This window comes from Ascaphus truei (assembly GCF_040206685.1).
Source record: "Ascaphus truei isolate aAscTru1 chromosome 2 unlocalized genomic scaffold, aAscTru1.hap1 SUPER_2_unloc_1, whole genome shotgun sequence".
Taxonomy (NCBI): Eukaryota; Metazoa; Chordata; class Amphibia; order Anura; family Ascaphidae; genus Ascaphus; species Ascaphus truei.
The window spans coordinates 1443589-1456833 of record NW_027453815.1 but is presented as its reverse complement, the minus strand read 5'-3'; the positions used below and the strand labels follow the sequence as shown (position 1 = coordinate 1456833).

The 13245-nt window shown below is 49.3% G+C and overlaps 1 protein-coding gene across 2 annotated transcripts in view; it reads right to left on the bottom strand.

Annotated features, from left to right (window-relative positions):
- Positions 1 to 2153: 2153 nt before the first annotated feature.
- Positions 2154 to 13245, bottom strand: part of NOS3 (nitric oxide synthase 3) — a 300784-nt gene continuing 289692 nt past the window's right edge. For both annotated transcript variants that reach the window (XM_075580452.1, XM_075580453.1), the window contains exons 23-26: positions 12117 to 12238; positions 10972 to 11120; positions 9758 to 9952; positions 2154 to 4675 (exon numbers count right to left, since the gene is read on the bottom strand). In XM_075580452.1, the coding sequence (XP_075436567.1) occupies positions 4565 to 4675; positions 9758 to 9952; positions 10972 to 11120; positions 12117 to 12238 (577 nt within the window). In that variant the 3' untranslated portion in view covers positions 2154 to 4564. The remainder of the gene's footprint in view (positions 4676 to 9757; positions 9953 to 10971; positions 11121 to 12116; positions 12239 to 13245) is intronic.

Sequence of the window (13245 nt, the reverse complement as noted above, 5' to 3'; positions counted from 1 at the left end):
TATATCCCTGTGTAACCCATCAATATCCCTATATCCCTGTGTAACCCATATATATCCCTATATCCCTGTGTAACCCATCTATATCCCTATATCCCTGTGTAACCCATATATATCCCTATATCCCTGTGTAACCCATCAATATCCCTATATCGCTGTGTAACCCATATATATCCCTATATCCCTGTGTAACCCATATATATCCCTATATCCCTGTGTTACCCATCAATATCCCTATATCCCTGTGTTACCCATCTATATCCCTATATCCCTGTGTAACCCATATATATCCCTATATCCCTGTGTAACCCATCAATATCCCTATATCCCTGTGTAACCCATATATATCCCTATATCCCTGTGTAACCCATATATATCCCTATATCCCTGTGTAACCCATCAATATCCCTATATCCCTGTGTAACCCATATATATCCCTATATCCCTGTGTAACCCATCAATATCCCTATATCCCTGTGTAACCCATATATATCCCTATATCCCTGTGTAACCCATATATATCCCTATATCCCTGTGTAACCCATCAATATCCCTATATCCCTGTGTAACCCATCTATATCCCTATATCCCTGTGTAACCCATATATATCCCTATATCCCTGTGTAACCCATCAATATCCCTATATCCCTGTGTAACCCATCAATATCCCTATATCCCTGTGTAACCCATATATATCCCTATATCCCTGTGTAACCCATCAATATCCCTATATCCCTGTGTAACCCATATATATCCCTATATCCCTGTGTAACCCATCAATATCCCTATATCCCTGTGTAACCCATATATATCCCTATATCCCTGTGTAACCCATCAATATCCCTATATCCCTGTGTAACCCATCAATATCCCTATATCCCTGTGTAACCCATATATATCCCTATATCCCTGTGTAACCCATCAATATCCCTATATCCCTGTGTAACCCATATATATCCCTATATCCCTGTGTTACCCATCAATATCCCTATATCCCTGTGTAACCCATATATATCCCTATATCCCTGTGTAACCCATCAATATCCCTATATCCCTGTGTAACCATATATATCTATATATCCCTGTGTTACCCATCAATATCCCTGTGTAACCCATCAATATCCCTATATCCCTGTGTAACCCATATATATCCCTATGTAACCCATATATATCCCTATATCCCTGTGTAACCCATCAATATCCCTATATCCCTGTGTAACCCATCAATATCCCTATATCCCTGTGTAACCCATATATATCCCTACAGTAGAGGCAGCGATTATTCTAACAAAAACCAGTGGAAATTCCCCAAAAGACCCAGGTACATTCTGAATACATGCCTTAAACTTTCCTTAAACTAGCCCCAGCATTTCTGCATTGATTAATGGCCTATCAGATTAACAGCGGGGGTCCCTGGCAGTCCCATTCAAACTGAATTGGACTGCCAGGGATCCCTGCTGTGTTAATCCTATGGGTCGTTAGTCAATGCAGAAATGCCTTAAACGTGCCTCAAACTAGCCCAGAACATACCCAGCACATACCCAGAATGTAACCCGGCTAGTTTAAAGCAAATGTTAGAATAAGCGTTGCCTCTACTGTATATCCCTGTGTAACCCATCAATATCCCTATATCCCTGTGTAACCCATCTATATCCCTATATCCCTGTGTAACCATCTATATCCCTATATCCCTGTGTAACCCATCAATATCCCTATATCCCTGTGTAACCCATCAATATCCCTATATTCCTGTGTAACCCATCAATATCCCTATATCCCTGTGTAACCCATCAATATCCCTATATCCCTGTGTAACCCATCAATATCCCTATATCCCTGTGTAACCCATATATATCCCTATATCCCTGTGTAACCCATCAATATCCCTATATCCCTGTGTAACCCATCAATATCCCTATATCCCTGTGTAACCATCTATATCCCTATATCCCTGTGTAACCCATCTATATCCTTATTTCCCTGTAGCTGGCAGCGTTACTGGTGAGAACGTACTGATCTCCACAATACAAATGTCTTCAAACCACAACACAATGTTCCCGTCTGTTTTAATCAAGGCTATTCTCGCAGGCACCAAAAACCCTACAAAATGTCTTCAGCACTCAAAGGGTTAATGTAATGATCACTGAATCATTAAATAACTTATCAGAAGTTTATTAATTTGATGAGAAGAACAAGAAAACATCCTTAGATCAGAAACATTAAGTCATGTAATAAATGCATGTTTATATCTGTATATGTATGTGTGGGGATGGACAGAGTGGGGTGTTAGAGGCTGGGACAGGGGTGGGAGGCTGTGTGGGGTGTGGGGATGGACAGAGTGGGGTGTTAGAGGCTAGGACAGGGGTGGGAGGCTGTGTGGGATGGACACAGTATGGGTGTTAGAGGCTGGGAAGGGTGGGATGTGGGGATGGACAGAGTGGGGTGTTAGAGGCTGGGACAGGGGTGGGAGGCTGTGTGGGATGTGGAATGGACACAGTGTGGGGTATTAGAGGCTGGTACGGGTGTGAGAGGCTGTGTGGGGTTTTAGAGGCTGGGACGGGTGTGGGAGGCTGTGTGGGGTGTTAGACAAGGGGACAGGGGTAGGAGGCTGTGTGGGGTGTTAGAGGCTGGGATAGGGGGGGAGGCTGTGTGGGGTTTTAGAGGCTGGGATAGGTGTGGGAGGCTGTGTGGGGTGTTATAGGCTGGGACAGGTGTGGGATGTTGGGATGGACACGGTGTGGGGTATTAGAGGCTGGTACGGGTGCGGGAGGCTGTGTGGGGTTTTAGAGCCTGGGATGGGGGTGGGAGGCTGTGTGGGTGTTAAAGGCTGGGACGGGGGTGGGAAGCTGTGTGGGGTGTTAGAGGCTGGAACGGGGGTGGGAGGCTGTGTGGGTGTTAGAGGCTGGGATAGGTGTGGGGTGTTAGAGGCTGGGACGGGGGTGGGAGGCTGTGTGGGATGTTAGAGGCTGGGACGGGGGTGGGAAGCTCTGTGGGGTATTAGAGGCTGGGACGGGGGTGGGAGGCTGTGTGGGGTGTTAGAGGCTGGGACAGGGGTGGGAAGCTGTGTGGGGTGTTAGACGCTGGAATGGGGGTGGGAGGCTGTGTGGGATGTTAGAGGCTGGGACGGGGGTGAGAGGCTGTGTGGGATGTTAGAGGCTGTGTGGGGTATTAGAGGCTGGGACGGGGGTGGGAGGCTGTGTGGGGTGTTGGAGGCTGGGACGGGGGTGGGAAGCTGTGTGGGGTATTAGAGGCTGGGACGGGGGTGGGAGGCTGTGTGGGGTGTTAGAGGCTGGGACGGGGTGGGAGGCTGTGTGGGGTGTTGGAACGGGGGTGGGAAGCTGTGTGGGGTATTAGAGGCTGGGATGGGGGTGGGAGGCTGTGTGGGGTGTTGGAGGCTGGGACGGGGTGGGAGGCTGTGTGGGGTGTTGGAGGCTGGGACGGGGTGGGAGGCTGTGTGGGGTGTTAGAGGCTGGGACGGGGGTGGGAGGCTGTGTGGGGTGTTGGAGGCTGGGATGGGGGTGGGAAGCTGTGTGGGGTATTAGAGGCTGGGACGGGGGTGGGAAGCTGTGTGGGGTATTAGAGGCTGGGACGGGGTGGGAGGCTGTGTGGGGTGTTGGAGGCTGGGACGGGGTGGGAGGCTGTGTGGGGTGTTAGAGGCTGGGACGGGGGTGGGAGGTTAGAGGCTGGGACGGGGGTGGGAGGCTGTGTGGGGTGTTGGAGGCTGGGACGGGGTGGGAGGCTGTGTGGGGTGTTGGAGGCTGGGACGGGGGTGGGAAGCTGTGTGGGGTGTTGGAGGCTGGGACGGGGGTGGGAAGCTGTGTGGGGTGTTGGAGGCTGGGACGGGGGTGGGAAGCTGTGTGGGGCGTTGGAGGCTGGGACGGGGGTGGGAAGCTGTGTGGGGTATTAGAGGCTGGGACGGGGGTGGGAAGCTGTGTGGGGTGTTGGAGGCTGGGACGGGGGTGGGAGGCTGTGTGGGGTGTTAGAGGCTGGGACGGGGGTGGGAAGCTGTGTGGGGTGTTAGACGCTGGGACGGGGGTGGGAGGCTGTGTGGGGTGTTAGAGGCTGGGACGGGGGTGGGAGGCTGTGTGGGGTGTTGGAGGCTGGGACGGGGTGGGAGGCTGTGTGGGGTGTTGGAGGCTGGGACGGGGTGGGAGGCTGTGTGGGGTGTTGGAGGCTGGGACGGGGTGGGAGGCTGTGTGGGGTGTTAGAGGCTGGGACGGGGTGGGAGGCTGTGTGGGGTGTTGGAGGCTGGGACGGGGTGGGAGGCTGTGTGGGGTGTTAGAGGCTGGGACGGGGGTGGGATGTGGGGAGGACACCCGTGGGTGTCATCAGTATATGAATGTGCATGGTTGGTGCATGTTTGTTATGTGAGAGAGTACGGTACATGTTTCCTCTGTACATATGTGCGTATAGCATGTGTGTGCTATGTGAGTGCAGTGTGTGTACTGTACGAGTATATCGCGTGTCCCTGGCATGTTAGTGTAGATGTCGCATGCATGCCCATGACTGTCCCATGACGGCGTGTTCTCTAGACGTGGTATATCGTGGCGGTCTTTGTGCGCGCTCCTCACGTCTCTCGCTTCTCCTGCAGGGACATGGACTGAACCCGCACGCGTGACGTCACCTCCTGTGTCCGCAGCGTGATACCGAAGATGTCCTCATGGTATCGGTTTTGGTCCTGGTGGGGGAGACACAAACCCGAGGTGACATAACCGGAGGCTGCCACGCGGTGTAAGCAGTGGAGTGTCAGCTCTTCGGTCCAGCACATTCTATCCATTTGCATGTGTCACATCTGCATGTCATTACCCAGAATCCCTGGCGGCACCGTGACTCACATCTGCATGTCATTACCCAGAATCCCTGGCGGCACCGTGACTCACATCTGCATGTCATTACCCAGAATCCCTGGCGGCACCGTGACTCACATCTGCATGTCATTACCCAGAATCCCTGGCGGCACCGTGACTCACATCTGCATGTCATTACCCAGAATCCCTGGCGGCACCGTGACTCACATCTGCATGTCAATACCCAGAATCCCTGGCGGTAGTGTGACTCACATCTGCATGTCATTACCCAGAATCTCTGGCAGCAGTGTGACTCACATCTGCATGCATTACCCAGAGTTTGTCGACATACCGGTGTGTGTGTGTGTGTATATGTATATGTATATATCCCTGTGTCTGCTGTCAGCACAGGACATGGCCTCTTTAAGAATTACATTCCACTGGGCCATGTGACTGGGCTTAGCCAATGGAATGACAGTTGGTGACAGTTGCTGAGGGGACTGGGTTGGCAGTTTGTTTGGATATGGTGAGGCTGCCGCAGAACACTCTGCAAGGGCCTGCCCGATCCATGGAGTGAGGGGACTGGGTTGGCAGTTTGTTTGGATATGGTGAGGCTGCTGCAGAACACTCTGCAAGGGCCTGACCGTTCCATGGAGTGAGGGGACTGGGTTGGCAGTTTGTTTGGATATGGTGAGGCTGCCGCAGAACACTTTGCAAGGGCCTGACCGATCCATGGAGTGAGGGGACTGGGTTGGCAGTTTGTTTGGATATGGTGAGGCTGCCGCTGAACACTCTGCAAGAGCCTGCCTGATCCATGGAGTGAGGGGACTGGGTTGGCAGTTTGTTTGGATATGGTGAGGCTGCCGCTGAACACTCTGCAAGAGCCTGCCTGATCCATGGAGTGAGGGGACTGGGTTGGCAGTTTGTTTGGATATGGTGAGGCTGCTGCAGAACACTCTTTTATTATGAAAATCTATACAAAAGCAACAACCCCATCCCCCCCCCCCCAATCAATAAAATCAAAAAAGATCTGCTTGAGTGGAACAAATATCAAATATCTTGGATAGGGAGAATAATCTCAATAAAGATGAATGTTCTACCGAGGTTATTGAGATTATTCTCCCTTAGGGGAGAGGGGAGATATGTTCTCTTGCTCCATCAAGGAGTAAGGGAAGGAAAAGGGACAGCTCTTATATTGGACAAGGAGTGTGTCTAGAGATCATCCTGGCGGTGAACACCCTATTTGAGGAGTGCTGTGTGCTGTGCATAGACTGCTGCCGATCAGGACAATAAAGAACCTGTTTGTTTTACCTCCTGTCTGAGAGTGGAGTATATTGGGAGGAGAGGGAGATAACCCTTTTGCAGATACTCCACCCCATACCCCTGGGGGCTGCACAAGATGGAGGCTCTGTACCATTAAGAAGAATTCAGGCACAGCCCCAGAAGCCTGTCCTGTTATTCCTCATGACATCGCGGAAGACTCAAGGCCCCCTGTTACCAGCAGGTATGCACCAACAATACTCCTGTAACCAGAGAGCAAGTTCCCCTAGGAGATCCTATGTGAGATAGGGTGTGGGGAAAACCCGTTACACTTATACAAACTATCAAGCAAGCGTGACTTCCCGGAGATGTCGGATTTCGAACATACCTACTAGGAGGGCCTAATAACAAAAATATACGCAGGGATCGAAGCAGCCGGAGACCCCAGAGACCATAAATATATGTCTAAATGGGCCAGCGACCTAGGAGTTGAAATTGAGGTGGAGGATTGGAGAGATATCTGGGAGAACGCGTCCAAAACATCTATATGTACTATAACCAAAGAGAACATTTATAAAATGATATACAGTACAGTATCAGTGGTACGTTACACTAAAAAGGCTCAAACAATATACCCCGAATCATCCGATCAATGCTGGAGAGGGTGTGGTTCAGCCAGGGACATGGACCACATTTGGTGGAGCTGCCCAATTATACAAAAATTCTGGACAAATATCCAATAAATTATAGATACCATCACCAGGGTCGAAATCCATTTACATCCCCTAATCTACCTATTGGCAAAATCAATAGAGGATCTGAACCCCCCAACGAGACGGCTTATCTCCCATATTATGGCTGCCGCCCGATGCTGGGTGGCTGCAGCCTGGAAGAGCCCTCTTCCCCCCTCCATGCTAACGGTGCAAAGGAGGATCGATGAGATAATGTTGATGGAAAGGCTGACAGCCTTCCTCAAACAATCCACTGAGAGATTCTGCAAAACTTGGGAACCCTGGATTAATGACTGAACAATAATAGGAGATTAATGACCAATGATTAGCGCCTATCAACTAAAGGATAAATATATGCTTCTGAGACGGAGCAGTGTGTGACGGTAGGGAGGGTTTGGCCCGGGGTTAACGGGGTTACACCCCAAGGGCCCCCTCTAACCTCGCCAGGGAGACAAGGGGTTAACTGGGCTGAGGCCCAGAAATGTGATTTTACCCTTGTTATAACCTGTAAATGTATTCTCCCCCTGTTTCCCTGTCCCATTGTAATGTCTGGGTTAATCAGTGTTTGCATAACACACACACTGGATCATCAGGGGTTAATAAGCTACAGTTTAAGGAAATTCCACTGTATGGTGTCTTTTCAGGAAACCTGGACTTCAAAGGGCTTAATTGGAGTGGAAGGTGAAAAGCAGAAGGGTTTTTAAAATGTACAGGCATTCTGCCTGCCTTTGTAATGTACCAGAAACCAAATGGTTTGCCTCATCTGAGTCTAGTCACTTGCCTATGCACGCTTCCTCTCTCCCAGTGCATATCAAAAGGGAGGTGTGCATTGGCCAGATTGGAGCCTGGCTTCCCAGGGGAATTGTTTATGCAAGAAGCAAAAGCCCACTTCAAAAGGTTTTATTGATGGGGCCAGGGGGGGGCTACCCCCAACAGGATATCAAAAGTGAGTAACTTTAATAAATATAAGAATATTATGAGATGTCCTTGGCTGAACCAGCTAAGAATTACATAAGTGTATTGGCGGGAGTCACCCGATCTTTGGGAGTCTAAACACTGTATATGTACCTGCTGCTAAATGCCAGATATTAATATCTCTATTAATGTTCATAGTACAATGTAATTTTTGGTCTCTCTGCGACCGTCAGGTGTCACGGAATGTATTAATATATCTCACCTGACTGTGTGTATTACGGAACGGAAGTTATGCAATGATTTGCAGTAAATATGACATTTTGGTTGAAGTTCTGAGAAACTGCAGCCCCCTGCTATGATAATGAGCAGGGAAGAGGATGTTTTTGTAAACGTGGTAACTCACATTTACACACCAAGGTTTCCTGCAGGAGGGAACATGACAAATGTCCTCCCTGCTTCAAAGGGTTTATTGATGGGGGGGCTACCCCAAGCTGGAAGTCCCAAAATGAGCTTCAAAAGCTTGAAAGGGACGTTTGCTAGACGGCACGGAGCCGTAAACTGGGGTACCAGGGTTAAAATGATATATAAGTCAAAGCCACTCTTTACCCATGTTGTTCATGCTGTTCATTGTTCTTCATGCAAATGATCTTCATACATGCATGTGTCCTGCCTGTTTCGCTGTGATGTCAACTCAAATATGGGAGAAGTGGCAGGCTGTGATCCTGCTGGCTTTCTTGCCATAATCTTTAAGTAAGTGTCTATATTTTGCTGTTATTGTATAATCTGTTGTGTTCACCTTTATCAAGGAATAAATTCTATTTATCATATCTAAGTCTCGTCCCAGTTCAAACCCAGGTATATATATATTTATATATAGTTTTGGTGCAAATTACAGCCTGTCGCAAGCTCTCGTGACACAGTGTTCCCCGTTCCCCTCTCCCTCCCGCTTTACCTTCTCTCTTAATTTCCTTCTATTTCTTTTCACGTACAGATATGTACACTTTTATTTTGTAGTTCACAGTAAAAAGTGTTCAGGTGTTGTTCTGATCAAAAGTACTATATATTATTATTATTATTTAACTGTATTGTCTGACCGTCTGTCTGTTTTCTACTGTTAGTATGACCACTATTACTATCGGTTCGATTAATGGCTCTAATGTCACTGCACTTATTAGTAGTAGCACGTGTCCGATTTTAATGAGTTTTTTTATGTATTTTTCACTTAATCACGGTTTGTTTCACTAGAATGTATTCACTATAAAATTACTAAAAATGAGTGTGGTGTGCACCGCTAATGTACTTTCTGTGAATGACACACTGACTTTGTCAGCCTTTCGTTTATGTGTTAGTTTCTGTTTATTGTATTGCAATTCTGAAGAATCAATAAAACTATTTGAAATAATAATAATAAAAAAAAGTGACGGCGGCCATTTTGTGTAGCGCATAAGGTTTTTTTGTCACCGTAAGTGCCACCATCTTAATGTACTGGTGCTCCAGGGCGGGATAAGACCGTGACAAGGCCTTTTTAGTAACAGGAATCCCTGACACTGTGGATGATGAAGCTATTGATGGGGGGCTTGAAACAGTGCAAGTGTGGGGGGGAATCCGGATAAAAGGAAGTGTTACATTATGATGATTAAAAAAAATTATATTCAGTGTATGCTCTGAAGTTATTGACCTACAGATGGTACCCACAAGTGTGCCCGGGGTAGATGTCACAACTGTTGGGACTATTATTACTCAATATAGACCCGCTGTTGCAGTTCATGACCTGCCCCCTAGCCGACTGGCAGATAGAGTTTGAGAGGCCCAGCATTAGACGCCATAAAGGCGTTACGCACGCGATCCTTAGAGGCGACAGTAACCAATTATCTGGAGGTACTGGAGAGTGCTTATGGGACCACGGAGAGTGCTGATGATCTGTACTATATGTTTACTTTACCTAAAGAGGGGTTACACATATACTGTATATAATAATATATAAAATTAAAATTATTCCATAGTCTGAGCGTCCCTATAAAATGTTGTCCTCAGTGTATATATATATATATATATTTACATACATACCCTCAGCTCCCCTATAAAGTCCCCGGCCTCGATGACACTCATGTCCCCCTGAGACACAAGGATAAGCTGGACCGTCTGCAAAACGTCGGTTGCCATGGTGACGTCACCACAGATGTACATGTGCCCGCCACTGTGACACAGCACGTCATACACGTGACACGCCAACTGTGTGCGCAGAATGTCCTGTACGTAGGTCTGAGGGGAGAGAGCAGACAGCGTCACACACCCTGCACCTTTTCTGCTCCCCACAAAGGGTTTCTCCCCTGCGCCTCTCCTGCTCCCCACATAGGGTTTCTCCCCTGCGCCTTCCCTGCTCCCCACAAAGGGTTTCTCCCCTGTGCCTCTCCTGCTCCCCACAAAGGGTTTCTCCCCTGTGCCTCTCCTGCTCCCCACAAAGGGTTTCTCCCCTGTGCCTCTCCTGCTCCCCACAAAGGGTTTCTCCGCTGCTCCTTCCGTGCTCCCCACAAAGGGTTTCTCCCCTGTGCCTCTCCTGCTCCCCACAAAGGGTTTCTCCGCTGCTCCTTCCCTGCTCCCCACAAAGGGTTTCTCCCCTGTGCCTCTCCTGCTCCCCACAAAGGGTTTCTCCCCTGTGCCTCTCCTGCTCCCCACAAAGGGTTTCTCCGCTGCTCCTTCCGTGCTCCCCACAAAGGGTTTCTCCCCTGTGCCTCTCCTGCTCCCCACAAAGGGTTTCTCCGCTGCTCCTTCCCTGCTCCCCATAAAGGGTTTCTCCGCTGCGCCTCTCCTGCTCCCCACAAAGGGTTTCTCCGCTGCTCCCCACAAAGGGTTTCTCCGCTGCTAATGGCACCCACACATTACAATGTATCACCCAACACACATCCGTTTCCCCCGTACACTATAGTGTACAGTACAGTATAACATAACCCCCGCTATAAGAATAGGTAGAGCAGTTTCGGTGAAGGCGTCCGAGGCTGGAGAATGAGTATCGGTGCTGCCAGATCTAACACGGACGCCGATCCCGGGCAGCTTCATTAGCCGAATATTCCTGGGAATTAGCTGAGCCTATAAGTGACCATAACTTGTCTGATAACAGTTTCCCCAATCTCCTACACAAGTCAGTAGCAGATGAAGAGCTCTGCCTCATCTTCCTCCCAAATCTCCGTGTGACATGTGGTCCTGTATGTGGCGCTACCATTGCCAGTTGGCACAGGCTGGTTTCTCTCTCAGTTTGGAGGTCGTGACCTCCTAGTCTGTACCTTGGGCATGCCGACCTCACGGGAGAAAGCCGTGTAGATGTGGCTGAGAGCTCCTCTGCGCTGGGCGTCCTGCGTCTCCTCCTTGTATATATGGTCCAGCTCTGCCCAGCGGGAGCCGAAAACCAGCGTCACCTCCCCAGGGGACTGACCTGTGCGCGGGGACAGGCGAGGAACGGTCTTATTGTGAGACTGTGTGAGACTGTGAGAGATTGCAGGGAAAGGGCCAGGGAGAGTGTGTGAGACGCAAGGGAGAGTGTCAGAGAGAGTGTCAGAGAGAGTGCCAGGGAGAGTGCCAGGGAGAGTGTCAGAGAGAGTGTCAGAGAGAGTGCCAGGGAGAGTGCCAGGGAGAGTGCCAGGGAGAGTGCCAGGGAGAGTGCCAGGGAGAGTGCCAGGGAGAGTGCCAGGGAGAGTTTCAGGGAGAGTGCCAGGGACTGTGTGTGACATTCAAGGGAGAGTGTCAGAGAGAGTGCCATCGAGTGTCAGAGAGAGTGCCAGGAACTGTGTGTGACATTCAAGGGTGAGTGTCAGGGAGAGTGTTATTATATCACTGTGTGTTATTATATTTCTGCGTGATATTATATATCTCTGCGTGCTATTATATCTCTTTACGTGTTATATTTCTCTGCGCGTTATTATATCTCTCTGCGCGTTATTATATCTCTCTGCGCGTTATTATATCTCTCTGCGCGTTATTATATCTCTCTGCGCGTTATTATATCTCTCTGCGCGTTATTATATCTCTCTGCGCGTTATTATATCTCTCTGCGCGTTATTATATCTCTCTGCGCGTTATTATATCTCTCTGCGCGTTATTATATCTCTCTGCGCGTTATTATATCTCTCTGCGCGTTATTATATCTCTCTGCGCGTTATTATATCTCTCTGCGCGTTATTATATCTCTGTGTTATTATATCTCTCTGCGTGTTATATCTCTCTGCGTGTTATATCTCTGCGTGTTATTATATCTCTCTGCGTGTTATTATAGCTCTCTGCGTGTTATTATATCTCTCTGTGTGTTATTATATCTCTCTGTGTGTTATTATATCTCTCTGCGTGTTATTATATCTCATTGCATTACTTTATATAGGGTTGTTTATGTGGGGGTAGGGAGGGGGAATTAACCATAACACAAACACATGTGCACCTTTGCTTTCGATGTCATAGATGCGCTGCTGCCAGAACCCCCGGAAGGGCGCAATTCCGGTGCCGGGACCTACCAGGATACAGGGCACACTGCTGTCAGGCGGCAGGCGGAAGGTGGGGGCTCTGCATGGAACAAGAGTCACAGTATCAGCTATTTAACCTTCCAGTACCTAATGCCCGTGCGCTCTATACTCGTGCCCGCTATTGCCGCGTGTCATGGGAGAGGGGGGTTTGGCCCGGTATTAAAGGGGTTACACCCCATTTGGCCACCCCCTGCTCTCACCTGGGAGGCGAGGGGTTAACTGGAATGATGTCCAGTACTATAGTTATGCCCCTGCTTCAGCACCAACTGTGTATCCTCCTGTGAATATGTATTGTTCCCATTCCAGGGTCTGGTCCAACACCTACACTGGGATCTATGCGGGAGGGAAAGTGTTAACGCTAATTTCGTGTTTATGGCCCTTTGTCCCTTTTCCCGCCTTTGCAGGCTCCATTTCGCAGTCTCTCCATAGGTCGCCATTACAGCCCATGTAACCGCTATGGAGATTCCGGTGATTTGGGCCCATTCTCAGAGAAGACCTGCAGGTGGCGCCCGAGAGGAGGAGCGGTGGTTCCCCATTGTAAGTCAATGGAGCCATTCATTTCAATGGGGATTCCTCGACGCCGACCTCCAGGAACGAGTTGGCAGCCATCCAAACCGCAGACCGCAGAAGCGGATACAATATCTAAAAAAGAGCTTTTGATCCCACTAGTTCAAGTTCAAATACAATTGGTGTGGGAAACTTAGGTTCTAGGGCACCCAGGAATAAAATTATTTTTGCCCCTAGACCCTAGGAACCACCACACTTGACCACCACCGGGTTCGAGAATTAAGGACCCCCGTAAAGGGTCGTGCTCACAACGAGGGTCGCGCCATTGACTAATGGTAGCGGAGGTCCCATTGAATCCTATGGCGGCGCCGGCCCATGCATTTCCTATGGAGGCGCCGGCCATATTGATTCTAATGGAGGAAAGCTGCGTGGCTTTGAAACGGCTAAGTCCGAAAGTGTGTAAAGGTAAAACCCATATCCCCCGGGTCTGTGAGAACCAGAGGGCTGGGATTTTGGTAGCTCCGGCATGACTACATGGCA